Raw genomic sequence first — 15,000 nt, 5'->3', positions numbered from 1 at the left:
CGGCGGAAATATGTAGGAATATATATATATATATATATATATATATATATATATATATATATATATATCAGGATAGTTTTATAATATATTGTTATCCCTATGTCATATAATAATATTATATATATATATATATTGTGTTATGATTTATTATGGTATTATATACTATGATATTATTATATTGTTATGTTATTATTTGTTATGATATCAATATTATATTGTTATATATCATATATTATTATATGACATATGGATATTATGTTACGATTTATTATGGTATTATATACTATGATATTATTATGGTATTATGTGTTATGATGTCAATATTATACAGTAGAGTCTCACTTATCCAACATAAACGGGCCGGCAGAACGTTGGATAAGCGAATATGTTGGATAATAAGGAGGGATTAAGGAAAAGCCTATTAAACATCAAATTAGGTTATGATTTTACAAATTAAGCACCAAAACATCATGCTATGCAACAAATTTGACAGAAAAAGTAGTTCAATATGCAGTAATGCTATGTAGTAATTACTGTATTTATGACTTTAGCACTAAAATATCACGATGTATTGAAAACATTGACTACAAAAATGCGTTGGATAATCCAGAACGTTGGATAAGCGAGTGTTGGATAAGTGAGACTCTACTGTATTGTTATATATCATATATTACTATATTACATATGGATATTATGCTATAATTTATTATGGTATTATATACTATGATATCATTATGGTATTATGTGTTATGAGATCAATATTATATTGTTATATATCATATATTACTATATTACATATGGATATTGTGCTATGATTTATTATGGTATTATATACTATTATATTGTTAGGGTATTATGTGTTATGGTATCAATATTATATTGTTATATATCATATATTATTATATGACATATGGATATTATGTTACGATTTATTATGGTATTATATACTATGATATTATTATGGTATTATGTGTTATGAGATCAATATTATATTGTTATATATCATATATTACTATATTACATATGGATATTATGCTATAATTTATTATAGTATTATATACTATGATATCATTATGGTATTATGTGTTATGAGATCAATATTATATTGTTATATATCATATATTACTATATGACATATGGATATTATGCTATAATTTATTATGGTATTATATACTATGATATCATTATGGTATTATGTGTTATGAGATCGATATTATATTGTTATATATCATATATATTACTATATTACATATGGATATTACGCTATGATTTATTATGGTATTATATACTATAATATTATATTGTTATGGTATTATGATATTAATATTATAATATATCATATATATCATATATTACTATATTACATATGGATATTATGTTATGATGTATTATGATATTATATACTATGGTATTATATTGTTATGGTATTATGATAATATTATATTGTTATATGTCATATATATCATAGATTACTATACTACACATGGATATTATGCTATGATTTATTATGGTATTATATACTATGATATTATATTGTTATGGTATTATGATATTAATATTATAATATATCATATATATCATATATTACTATATTACATATGGATATTATGTTATGATGTATTATGATATTATATACTATGGTATTATATTGTTATGGTATTATGATAATATTATATTGTTATATGTCATATATATCATAGATTACTATACTACACATGGATATTATGCTATGATTTATTATGGTATTATATACTATGATATTATATTGTTATGGTATTATGATATTAATATTATAATATATCATATATATCATATATTACTATATTACATATGGATATTATGTTATGATGTATTATGATATTATATACTATGGTATTATATTGTTATGGTATTATGATAATATTATATTGTTATATGTCATATATATCATAGATTACTATACTACACATGGATATTATGCTATGATTTATTATGGTATTATATACTATGATATTTTTATTATATTGTTATGGTATTATGTGTTATGATATTAATATTATATTGTTATATATAATATATATCATATATTATTATATTACATATGGATGTTATGCTATGATGTATTATGGTATTATATGCCATATAGTTATATATATAACATATCATATTTTATTATATTATACTAGCTGTGCCCGGCCACGCGTTGCTGTGGCAAAGTGGTGGTGGTATTGGTTAAAAATTGTTGTGTAATTTTTATTTGACATTATTTGTATTTTTTAATTAATTTTATTGTAAGTTATCTTTTTATTTATTATATTTTATTATTTTCTTGTATTATTTTTAGTTATTTTCTGTTATTATAGTATTTTATTGTATTAATTTTTAGTGTTTTTTATTATTTTTACTGTTTTTTATTATTTTTATTGGGTTGCTAGGAGACCAAGTTGGAGGAGCTTAGCCTTCAAACTGGCAGCAATTGGATAAAAGCAATTATTCCTCTCTCTCTCTAATTAGGACTTTATTTTTCTTTTCTTTTTGTTGTATCAACCTGGAGGCGTGGATGATGGGTTATGTTGTCAAATTTCGAGGTTGGGAGGCCTGTAGTTTTGTTGTTTTGTGGGTTGCCGTGATGCCATCACTCTTTTATATATATAGATATGGATATTATATTATGATTTATTATGTTATTATGTATTATGATATTATTACTATATTGTTATATATATAATATATCTTATAATATTACATATACTATAATAATCATAGAATCATAGAATAGTAGAGTTGGAAGAGACCCCATGGGCCATCTAGTCCAACCCCCTGCTAAGAAGCAGGAAATCGCATTCAAAGCACCCCCGACAGATGGCCATCCAGCCTCTGCTTAAAAGCCTCCAAGGAAGGAGCCTCCACCACGGCCCCGGGGAGAGAGTTCCACTGCTGAACAGCCCTTCTCACCGTGAGGAAGTTCTTCCTGATGTTCAGGCGGAATCTCCTTTCCTGCAGTTTGAAGCCCTTGTTCCCTTGTGTCCTAGTCTGCAGGGCAGCAGAAAACAAGCTCCCTCCCTCCTCCCTAGGACTTCCCTTCACGTATTTGTACATGGCTCTCATGTCTCCTCTCAGCCTTCTCTTCTGCAGGCTAAACATGCCCAGCTCTTTAAGCCGCTCCTCATAGGGCTTGTTCTCCAGACCTTTGATCATTTGAGTCGCCCTCCTCTGGACGCTTTCCAGCTTGTCAACATCTCCCTTCAACTGCGGTGCCCAGAATTGGACACAATGTGATTCCAGGTAACGTGGTCTGACCAAGGCAGAAGAGAATAAGGGGGAGCAGGACTTCCCTGGATCTAGACGCTATTCCCGTCTTGATGCAGGACAGAATCCCGTTGGCTTTTTTCGCTGCCGCATCACATTCCTGGCTCATGTTCCCCTTCCTCCCCACGAGGACTCCAAGGTCTTTTTCGCACACACTGCTGTCTAGCCAGGCCTCGTCCCCCATTCTGTCTCTTTGATTTCCATTGTGGAATATCTTGCCTTTGTCCCTGTTGAACTTCATTGTGTTCATTTCGGCCCATCATCCCTCTAGTCTGTCAAGATCGTTTTGGATTCTGCTCCTGTCTTCTGGAGTGTTGGCTCTCCCTCCCAGTTTTTTGTCGTCTGCAAACTTGATGATCGTGCCTTCTGACCCTTCGTCTAAGTCGTTAATAAAGATCCTGAACAGAACCGGGCCCAGGACGGAGCCCTGCTTGTGGCACTCCACTTGTCACTTCTTTCCATGATGAAAATGACGCATTGGTGAGAATCACCCTTTGGGTTCGTTCGCTTAGCCAATTACAGATCCACCTCACCGTAGTTTTGTCTAGCCCACATTTGACTAGTTTGTTTGCCAGAAGGTCGTGGGGGACTTTGTCAAAAGAAGGCCTTCCTGAAATCCAGGTACGCTACATCCACAGCATTCCCTGTATCGACCCAACTCGTAACTCTATCGAAAAAAGAGATCAGATGAGTCTGGCATGACTTGTTTTTGGTAAATCCGTGTTGACTATTAGCAATGACCGCATTTGTTTCTAAGTGTTCGCAGACCACTTCCTTAATGATCTTTTCCAGAATCTTGCCTGGTATTGATGTGAGGCTGACCGGACATTGGTCATTGTTTGGGTCGTTCTTTTTCCCCTTCTTGAAGATAGATAGGGACCACATTCGCCCTCCTCCAATCTGCTGGGACTTCTCCCGTTCTCCAAGAACTCTCGAAGATGATTGCCAGTGGTTCTGAAATAACTTCCGCTAGTTCCTTCAGTACTCTTGGATGTAGCTGATCTGGCCCTGGGGACTTGAATTCGTTTAGAGAGGCCAGGTGTTCCTGGACAACTTGTTTCCCTATTTGGGGTTGGATTTCCCCCAATCCTTCGTCCATTCCATGTTGCTGAGGTTGAAGATGGCTTTCTTTTTGTGAGAAGACCGAGGCAAAGAAGGCATTGAGCAGTTCTGCCTTTTCCCTGTCCCCTGTCGCCATCACCCCATCTTCTCCTTGCAATGGCCCTAATGCATTTTATATTATTATAAATAATAATAATGTAGTCTTATACTAGTAATAGATACATATCCGTTTTGAGCCCCCTCTGCAGAAAGAGAAAATGGGGTTCAATCAACATAATAGTAATAATAATAATAAAAATATTTTCCTTTTTTTGTGAATGGGGCAGTTTTAGGGAGTCAGGGCTGCGATGCCTTTGTGTGGCCACTGGAGGGGAGTAGAGGGCAGCGCATGGCCATGCTTATGAATGGGTTTGAAGCCATGAATGAAAACTCTTTACGTGAATGAAGCCTTCCGGTTTGTTCTGTGCAGAAAACCATTGAGTCCGAGACAGTGAAGACCTCCGAAGTGCTGAAGAAGAAACTCGGGGAAATCACAGGCACCGTTAAGGAGGTATGTAATATAATATATAAATGTGTGTATCTCATAATTCAGGGGTCCCCAAACTAAGGCCCGGGGGCCGGATGCGGCCCTCCAAGGTCATTTACCTGGCCCCCACCCTGTTTTATAATATAATATTTTTATATCAGTTTTAATAATATAATATATTGTATATATATATATAATATTGATAATAATCTTATGTTATACAATATAATACTAATAGTAATACCATATAATAATATTAATTATATGTTATATATTACATATTATATAATAGTATAGTGGTATAGTTCAATATAGTAATATATAATGCTAATATTGTGTTATGCTAATAATATAATATATTGTATATACATATAATATTGATAATAAGCTTATGTTATACAATATAATACTAATAGTAATACCATATAATAATATTAATTATATGTTATATATTACATATTATATAATAGTATAGTGGTATAGTTCAATATAGTAATATATAATGCTAATATTGTGTTATGCTAATAATATAATATATTGTATGTACATATAATATTGATAATAATCTTATGGTATACAATATAATACTAATAGTAATACCATATAATAATATTAATTATATGTTATATATTACATATTATATAATAGTATAGTGGTATAGTTCAATATAGTAATATATAATGCTAATATTGTGTTATGCTAATATAATATAATGTATGTACATACAGCTGCTCTGAGTCCCCTTCAGGGTGAGAAGGGTGGGATATAAATGTAGTAAATAAATGCAGTAAATAAATAATTAATTTTAGACTTGGGCTCGGCCAAAGTCTGACATGACTTGAAGGCACACAACAACAACAACAACAACAACAATCCTAATTAACTTGACTATCTCATTGGCCAGTAGCAGGCCCACACTTTCCATTGAAATCCTAATAGGTTTATGTTGGTTAAAATTGTTTTCATTTTTAAATATTGTATTCTTTCGTTGTTGTTGTTGCACTACAAATAAGACATGTGCAGTATGCATAGGAATTTGTTTGTATTTTTTTTTCAAATGATAATTCGGCCCCTCAACAGTCTGAAGGATTGTGGACTGGCCCTCTGCTTAAAAAGTTTGGGGACCCCTGTCATAATTATTATATATTATATATTTGTGTGTATATATAATAGTTATATTATATATATGTGTGTGTGTATATAATTTATATTCATATATATATATATATATATAATTATTACATATTATGTAACAAAGTGTGATATAATATGTATAATGTAATATATATATATAATACATTAATTAATACATTACTATAGTAATATGATTTAGTAATATATAATATATATGTTATAATATATTAATGTATATATGTATGTATAGAATATGTATGTGTGTTCTGCGTATATGTGTATATCTGTGTGTATGTTTGTTTATGTATATATGTGATTGTATATGTACATGTACATACATATATGTGGCTATGATATATATATATATATATATATATATATATATATATATATATAATACATTTATATCCCGCCCTTCTCACCCCGAAGGGGACTCAGACCGGCTAACAAATTAAATTTACGTACAATATTATATTATTAGCATAGCACAATACTGGCAATAAATTACTATAGTGTACTATATCAGTACAGTAGAGTCTCACTTATCCAACACTCGCTTATCTAACGTTCTGGATTATCCAACGCATTTTTGTAGTCAATGCTTTCAATATATCGTGATATTTTGGTGCTAAATTCATAAATCCAGTAATTTCTACATAGAATTACAGTGTATTGAACTACTTTTTCTTCCAAATTTGTTGTCTAACATGATGTTTTGGTCCTTAATTTGTGAAATCATAACTTAATTTGATGTTTAATAGGCTTATCCTTAATCCCTCCTTATTATCCAACATATTCGCTTATCCAACATTCTGCCGGCCCGTTTATGTTGGATAAGTGAGACTCTACTGTATATTGTAATATTATTAGTAATATTCATTTAATATATAAAATATAATTTATTATATTGTATTATTAGTATTATATTTTATGTATGTGTATAATATCTATGTGCGTGCTATGTATATGTGTATGTATGTTTATGTATGTGTGTGTGTGTGTGTGTGTACATATATATGTATGTATATATATATGCTCTGGGGAGATTGGATGGGATTGATTCCTTATGGGGAGAAAGGTGGGATATAAATAAAGATAGTAATAATATATGTGTGTGTGTGTGTGTGTGTGTGTGTGTGTGTGTGTGTGTGTGTATATATACTAGCTGTGCCCGGCCACGCGTTGCTGTGTTGTTGTCTGGTGGTGTTGGTGAGAAATTGTTACGGTAGTGGTGGTATTGAATGTCTGTTGTATGGTTGTCTTTATGTTTAGTATGCACACTGAAGTGGATTATATGGCAGTGTGGAGTCAAGATAATCCAGTTCAAAGCAGATAATATAAGATTCTAAATGGGTTATATAGCTGTGTGGAAGGGCCTTGAGTCTACACTGCCATATAATCCAGTTCAAATCTGATAATCTGTGGAAGAGGCCTAAGTGAGGCCTAACTGTGCCTGTCCCCTGGGCTGAGTAGGTTGCTAAGAGACCAAGTGGGCGGAGCTTAGCCTTCAAACTGGCAGCAATTGGATAAAAACTATTATTCTTCTCCCTGTAATTGGGACTTTATTTTTCTATTCTTTTTGTTGTATCAACCTAGAGGCGTGAATGATGGGTTGTGTTGTCAAATTTCGAGGTTGGGGGGCCTGTAGTTTTGTTGTTTTGTCCGCTGCCCTGATGCCATCACTCTTTTATATATATATACTAGCTGTGCCCGGCCACGCGTTGCTGTGGCAAAGTGGTGGTGGTATTGGTTAAAAATTGTTGTGTAATTTTTATTTGACATTATTTGCATTTTTTAATTAATTTTATTGTAAGTTATCTTTTCATTTATTATATTTTATTATTTTCTTGTATTATTTTTAGTTATTTTCTGTTATAATAATATTTTATTGTGTTAATTTTTTAGTGTTTTTAATTGTTTTTTAGTGTTTTTTATTATTTTTTATTGGGTTGCTAGGAGACCAAGTTGGAGGAGCTTAGCCTTCTAACTGGCAGCAATTGGATAAAAGCAATTATTCCTCTCCCTCTAATTAGGACTTTATTTTTCTTTTCTTTTTGTTGTATCAACCTAGAGGCGTGGATGATGGGTTGTGTTGTCAAATTTTGAGGTTGGGGGGGCCTGTACTTTTGTTGCTTTGTGAATAGCCGTGATGCCATCACTCTTTTATATATATAGATTTGTCAATATTTATATATACACTCAAAGCTGCTTTGAGTCCCCTTTGGGGGAGGTAAAGTGAATAAAAATAAATATAATTTTAATGTATTGTTTGTATTGAATTTCTGGCACAATGTCCCCTTTTGGCGGCAGAGCCTGGACGAGGTCAGCCGGAGCGACTTTGGCCGGAAGGTCAAGGAAGGGGTGGAGGAGGCGGCCAAGACGGCCAAGCAGTCGGCCCAGACCGTCTCCAAGGGCGGAGAGAAGCTCGGACAGACCGCCGCCTTCAAGGCCCTCTCCCAGGCCAGTCCGAATCATCATCATAATCATAATCATAATGTTGCATATTAATTATTTGCTGCTTTGTGAGAGAAGCAGAACATTAATAATAATAATAATAATAATTTATATTTATATTTATCGTTAGTGACTTTGAGTCCCAGCTCTGGGAGAAAAGTTGTAATAATAATAATACTGTTTCATAATAATTATTTGCTGCTTTGTGAGAGAAGCAGAACACTAGTAATGATGATGATGATAATAATAATAATAATAATTTATATTTATTGTTAGCGACTTTGAGTCCCAGTCCTGGGAGAAAAGTGGTTGTTGTTATTATTATTATTATTATTTGCTGCTTTGTGAGAGAAGCAGAACACTTATTATTATTGTTGTTGTTGTTATTATTATTATTATTATTATGTATATTTATCATTATCTTCTTTGAGTCCCAGTCCTGGGAGAAAAGTGGTATTTATTTATTTATTTATTTATTATTTGCTGCTTTGTGAGAGAAGCAGAACACTAGCAATGATAATGCTGATGATAATAATAATAATAATAATAATAATAATAATAATAATAATAATAATTTATATTTATTGTTAGCGACTTTGAGTCCCAGTCCTGGGAGAAAAGTGGTTGTTGTTATTATTATTATTATTATTTGCTGCTTTGTGAGAGAAGCAGAACACTTATTATTATTGTTGTTGTTGTTATTATTATTATTATTATTATTATTATGTATATTTATCATTATCGTCTTTGAGTCCCAGTCCTGGGAGAAAAGTGGTATTTATTTATTTATTTATTTATTTATTTATTATTTGCTGCTTTGTGAGAGAAGCAGAACACTAGCAATGATAATGCTGATGATAATAATAATAATAATAATAATAATAATTTATATTTATTGTTAGCGACTTTGAGTCCCAGTCCTGGGAGAAAAGTGGTTATTATTGTTATTATTATTTGCTGCTTTGTGAGAGAAGCAGAACACTTATTATTATTGTTGTTGTTGTTATTATTATTATTATTATTATTATGTATATTTATCATTATCGTCTTTGAGTCCCAGTCCTGGGAGAAAAGTGGTATTTATTTATTTATTTATTTATTTATTTATTATTTGCTGCTTTGTGAGAGAAGCAGAACACTAATAATAATAATGATGATGATGATGATGATAATGATCCAGCATATCTATCTTGTTTGCTGTGTCATACAATGTCATTGTGTCAATAATAATAACAATTAATATTTATCATTAGCGACTTTGAGTCTCAGTCCTGGGAGAAAAGTGGTTATTATTGTTATTATTATTATTTGCTGCTTTGTGAGAGAAGCAGAACACTTATTATTATTGTTGTTATTATTATTATTATGTATATTTATCATTATCGTCTTTGAGTCCCAGTCCTGGGAGAAAAGTGGTATTTATAATAATAATAATAATGATGATGATGATGATAATGATCCAGCATATCTATCTTGTTTGCTGTGTCATACAATGTCATTGTGTCAATAATAATAATAATTAATATTTATCATTAGCGACTTTGAGTCTCAGTCCTGGGAGAAAAGTGGTAATAATAATAATCATAATAATTTGCTGCTTTGTGAGAGAAGTAGAACACTTGTTGTTGTTGTTGTGTTGTTGTTATTATTATTATTATTATTATTATTATGTATATTTATCATTAGCGACTTTGAGTCTCAGTCCTGGGAGAAAAGTGGTAATAATAATAATCATAATAATTTGCTGCTTTGTGAGAGAAGTAGAACACTTGTTGTTGTTGTTGTGTTGTTGTTATTATTATTATTATTATTATTATTATGTATATTTATCATTAGCGTCTTTGAGTCCTATTCCTGGGAGAAAAGTAATAATAATAATAATAATATTTAAAATGGGTAATGTTCATTGCCAAGGTTGCATGTTGTGTATCAATATGTTGTGACTGTTGTTGTCCTTGTGGTCAAGGCAGGGCGTGGAGTCGGTGCGGAAGGAGCTGGACGAGACGGGGCCTTATCGGCGGCCGGAGCGGCTGCGCAAACGGACGGAGTTCGCCGGACAGAGGCTCAAAGAGGAGCGGGTCTTCGAGGCCAATGAGTGAGTGGTCTACTGTCATTACCTGAGCCAAAAAGGGGACCTATATGTGTGTGTGTATATATATATATATATATATTATAGATTATAATCATAAATATAAATTAGTAATAATATAATAACATAAAATTATATATCTATATAATATAGAAACTTGTATGCATATATAACAATAATATAAAATTATAACGTGTAATGAAAGAAATATAAAATAATATAGAAATATATATACACACACCTATAATATAAAATAGTATATTGGCCCCATGTAAGCCGCCCCGAGTCCCTTCGGGGAGATGGGGTGGGGTATAAAAATAAAATTATTATTATTATTATTATCTATATACATATACATATACATATATATATATATATATATATATATAAAAGAGTGATGGCATCACGGCAGCGGACAAAACAACAAAAGTAAACACCCCACAACCTCGAAATTTGACAACACAACCCCTCATCCATGCCTCTAGGTTGATACAACAAAAAGAAAAGAAAAATGAAGTCCTAATTAGAGGGAGAGGAATAATTGTTTTTATCCAATTGCTGCCAGTTAGAAGGCTAAGCTCTGCTCACTTGGTCTCCTAGCAACCCACTCAGCCCAGGGGACCCTTTACCTTAACTACCACCAATTCCTCAGTACTTTATTTCCCATACCACCAGACTTCGCCACAGCAACGCGTGGCCGGGCACAGCTAGTATATATATAAATGAGTGATGGCATCACGGCGACCCACAAAACAACAAAACTACAGGCCCCTCAACCTCGAAATTTGACAACACAACCCATCATCCATGCCTCTAGGTTGATACAACAAAAAGAAAAGAAAAATAAAGTCCTACTTAGAGGGAGAGCAATAATTGTTTTTATCCAATTGCTGCCACTTAGAAGGCTAAGCTCCGCCCACTTGGTCTCCTAGCAACCCACTCAGCCCAGTGTTAATAAAAGAATAAAAAATAAAATAAATACAAATAATACAATAAAAATAATTAAAAACACTAAAAAAATTAATACAATAAAATGCTATAACAAAATAACTAAAAATAATACAACAAAATAATAAAATATAATAAATAAAAAAGATAAGTTACAATAAAATTAATTTTTTAAAAATTGCAAATAACGTCAAATAAAAATTCCACAACAACTTTTAACCAATACCACCACCACTTTGCCACAGCAACGCGTGGCCGGGCACAGCTAGTATACATATATAATGAAATGTCCGTTTTTCCAGGGAGGCGCTGGGGGTGGTTCTGCACAAGGACTCCAAGTGGCACCAGCAGTGGAAGGAGTTCAAGGACAACAACGTGGTCTTCAACCGTAAGCGGAATTACTACTATTATTATTATTACAGCAATAACTATTATTAATAGTATAATAATTATATTTTATTATTATAATGAAATATATTTATGAAACCTGTCCCCGCTGGTTTGCTTTTACTCACTCTGATTTTATCTGCTTAGATTTTATTGTATTGTCCATTATTTTATTTTGTATATTGTCGAAATGTTTTAATTTTGTGTATTGTTGTGTCGTTGTTTTGAGCTTGTCCCTGTTGTGAGCTGCCCCGAGTCCCTTCGGGGAGATGGGGCGGGATATAAAAATAAAGTTTATTATTATTATTTATAATTACTATTACAGTAGAGTCTCACTTATCCAACATTCTGGATTATCCAACGCATTTGTGTAGTCAATGTTTTCAATATATCGTGATATTTTGGTGCTAAATTCGTAAATACAGTAATTACTACATAGCATTATTTCGTATTGAACTACTTTTTCAGTCAAATTTGTTGTATAACATGATACTTTGGTGCTTAATTTGTAAAATCATAGCCTAATTTGATGTTTAATAGCCTTTTCCTTAATCCCTCCTTATTATCCAAGATATTCGCTTACCTGACGTTCTGCCAGCCCGTTTATGTTGGATAAGTGAGACACTACTGTAGTATTATTATTATAGCAATTACTATTATTAATAATTAAAAAAATCTATTTTATGGAATTAATTATATATATGTTTTAAAGGTTTTTGTAATGTGTTTTAACAATGTTATTAATGGATCTGCCTATATTGTTTTGTTTTTATGATTGCATTTTGGGCATTAAATTTTGCCAATTTTTGTAAGTCCCCTCGGGTGAGAAGGGCGGGGTATAAATGTTGCAAACAAACAAATAAATAAATATTTTATTATAATAACAGTCATAATAATAGTTATAATAATAATATAATGTTATTATATTCATAATGGTAATGACTATTATTAATATTTACAAGTAGTAGGAATGATATTAATAAATAAATAAATATTTTATTATTATAATAATTATAATAGTTATAATAATATAATATTATTATATTAATAACTAGCTGTGCCCGGCCACGCGTTGCTGTGGCAAAGTGGTGGTGGTATTGGTTAAAAGTTGTTGTAGAATTTTTATTTGACGTTATTTGTATTTTTTAAAATTAATTTCATTGTAACTTATCTTTTTTATTTATTATATTTTATTATTTTGTTGTATTATTTTTAGTTATTTTGTTATGATAGTATTGTATTGTATTAATTTTTTAGTGTTTTTATAGTATTATTTGTATTTTATTTTTTATTCTTTTATTAACACTGGGCTGAGTGGGTTGTTAGGAGACCAAGTGGATAGAGCTTAGCCTTCAAACTGGCAGCAATTGGATAAAAACTATTATTCCTCTCCCTGTAATTAGGACTTTATTTTTCTTTTCTTTTTGTTGTATCAACCTAGAGGCGTGGATGATGGGTTGTGTTGTCAAATTTCGAGGTTGGGGGGCCTGTAGTTTTGTTGTTTTGTGCGTTGCCGTGATGCCATCACTCTTTTATATATATAGATGGTAATTGCTGTTATTGAGATTAATAATGACTAGGAATGATATTAAGAGTAATTATTTCCCTTCCCAGGCTTCTTTGAGATGAAGATGAAGTACGACGAGAGCGACAACGTGGTGATCCGGGCCTCTCGGGCCGTGACGGACAAAGTGACAGATTTCATAGGTGGGTGGGCCCCTCGCCCTCTTTCTCTTCCCTCCATCCTTCCCTCTGTCCCTCCTTTATTTCTTTCTTTCTTTCCTTCCTTCCTTGCAGGGGGTCTGTTTTCCAAGACGGAGATGTCGGAGGTGCTGACGGAGATCCTGCGCGTGGACCCGGCCTTCGACAAGGACCGCTTCCTGCGCCAGTGCCAGGACGACATCATCCCCAACATCCTGGAGGCAGGTGGACATCTGCCGGGAGGGATCGGATGGCGACAGAAGGGGCCCCCGGCTGGATGGCCTCTGGGGTGACCGGCTCTTCCTCTCTTTGCAGGCCATGATCACCGGGGACCTGGACATCCTCAAGGACTGGTGCTACGAAGCGGTGAGGATTATTATTATTCTGTATTTTCCCAGTATTGGTGCCTTTGTTGTTGTTGTTGTTGTTGTTGTTGTTGTTGTTGTTGTTGTTGTTATATCTTCTATACTTTGCATTTTCCCAGTCCTAGGACTCTATTGTTGTTGTCGTCGTTATTATTATTATTATTATTATTGACACAACGACGTTGTATGACACAGCAAACAAGATAGATATGCTGGATTTCATATCACAAAATCACAAGTCGAACACTTCCCAAGTGTCTAGGACTGTGTGATGTATTTTCGGATGATGCGCGCAGATCCCAGTAAGGTGGCCTTTTGCAGTTGGCAGATCGTAATTTTGTCAATGTCTATTGTCTCCAAATGCCGGCTGAGATCTTTTGGCACGGCACCCAGTGTGCCCATCACCACTGGGACCACCTGCACTGGTTTCTGCCAGAGTCTTTGAAGTTCAATCTTGAGGTCCTGAGAGCGGCTGAGTTTTTCCTGTTGTTTTTCATCTATGCGACTGTCACCTGGGATGGCAACATCAATGATCCAAAACTTGTTCTTTTCCACAACTGTGATGTCTGGTGTGTTGTGTTCCAGAACTGTGTCAGTCTGGATTCGGAAGTCCCACAGTATCTTTGCATGTTCATTTTCCAATACTTTTGCAGGTTTGTGATCCCACCAGTTCTTTGCTGCTGGGAGGTGGGACTTGAGGCATAAGTTCCAATGAATCATTTGGGCCACATAGTTGTGCCTCTGTTTGTAGTCTGTCTGTGCGATTTTCTTACAGCAGCTGAGGATGTGATCCATGGTTTCATCTGTTTCCTTGCACAGTCTGCGTTTTGGGTCATCAGCTGATTTTTCAATCTTGGCCTTGATTGCCTTTGTCCTGATGTCTTGCTCCTGGGCTGCAAGGATCAGGCCTTCTGTCTCCTTCTTCAGGGTCCCATTCGTGAGCCAGAGCCACGTCTTCTATTATTATTATTATTATTATTATTATTATTATTATTATTATTATTATTATTAGTTGCCTTTGTCCTGATGTCTTGCTCCTGGGCTGC

At 33.0% G+C, this 15,000-nt stretch overlaps 1 protein-coding gene across 1 annotated transcript in view; it reads left to right on the top strand.

The window, feature by feature from the left end:
- timm44 (translocase of inner mitochondrial membrane 44) overlaps nt 1-15,000 on the top strand; it is a 30,581-nt gene that overhangs the window by 4,455 nt on the left and 11,126 nt on the right. Inside the window, exons 3-10 of the mRNA XM_062960686.1 lie at nt 1-12; nt 4,820-4,900; nt 8,321-8,470; nt 10,435-10,559; nt 11,804-11,889; nt 13,503-13,595; nt 13,686-13,810; nt 13,905-13,955. The exon at nt 1-12 is cut by the window's left edge and continues 159 nt beyond it. Of these exons, the coding sequence (XP_062816756.1) occupies nt 1-12; nt 4,820-4,900; nt 8,321-8,470; nt 10,435-10,559; nt 11,804-11,889; nt 13,503-13,595; nt 13,686-13,810; nt 13,905-13,955 (723 nt within the window). The remainder of the gene's footprint in view (nt 13-4,819; nt 4,901-8,320; nt 8,471-10,434; nt 10,560-11,803; nt 11,890-13,502; nt 13,596-13,685; nt 13,811-13,904; nt 13,956-15,000) is intronic.

Source organism: Anolis carolinensis, unplaced genomic scaffold (assembly GCF_035594765.1).
Source record: "Anolis carolinensis isolate JA03-04 unplaced genomic scaffold, rAnoCar3.1.pri scaffold_7, whole genome shotgun sequence".
Taxonomy (NCBI): Eukaryota; Metazoa; Chordata; class Lepidosauria; order Squamata; family Dactyloidae; genus Anolis; species Anolis carolinensis.
This window is presented reverse-complemented; position numbering and strand designations above follow the sequence as displayed.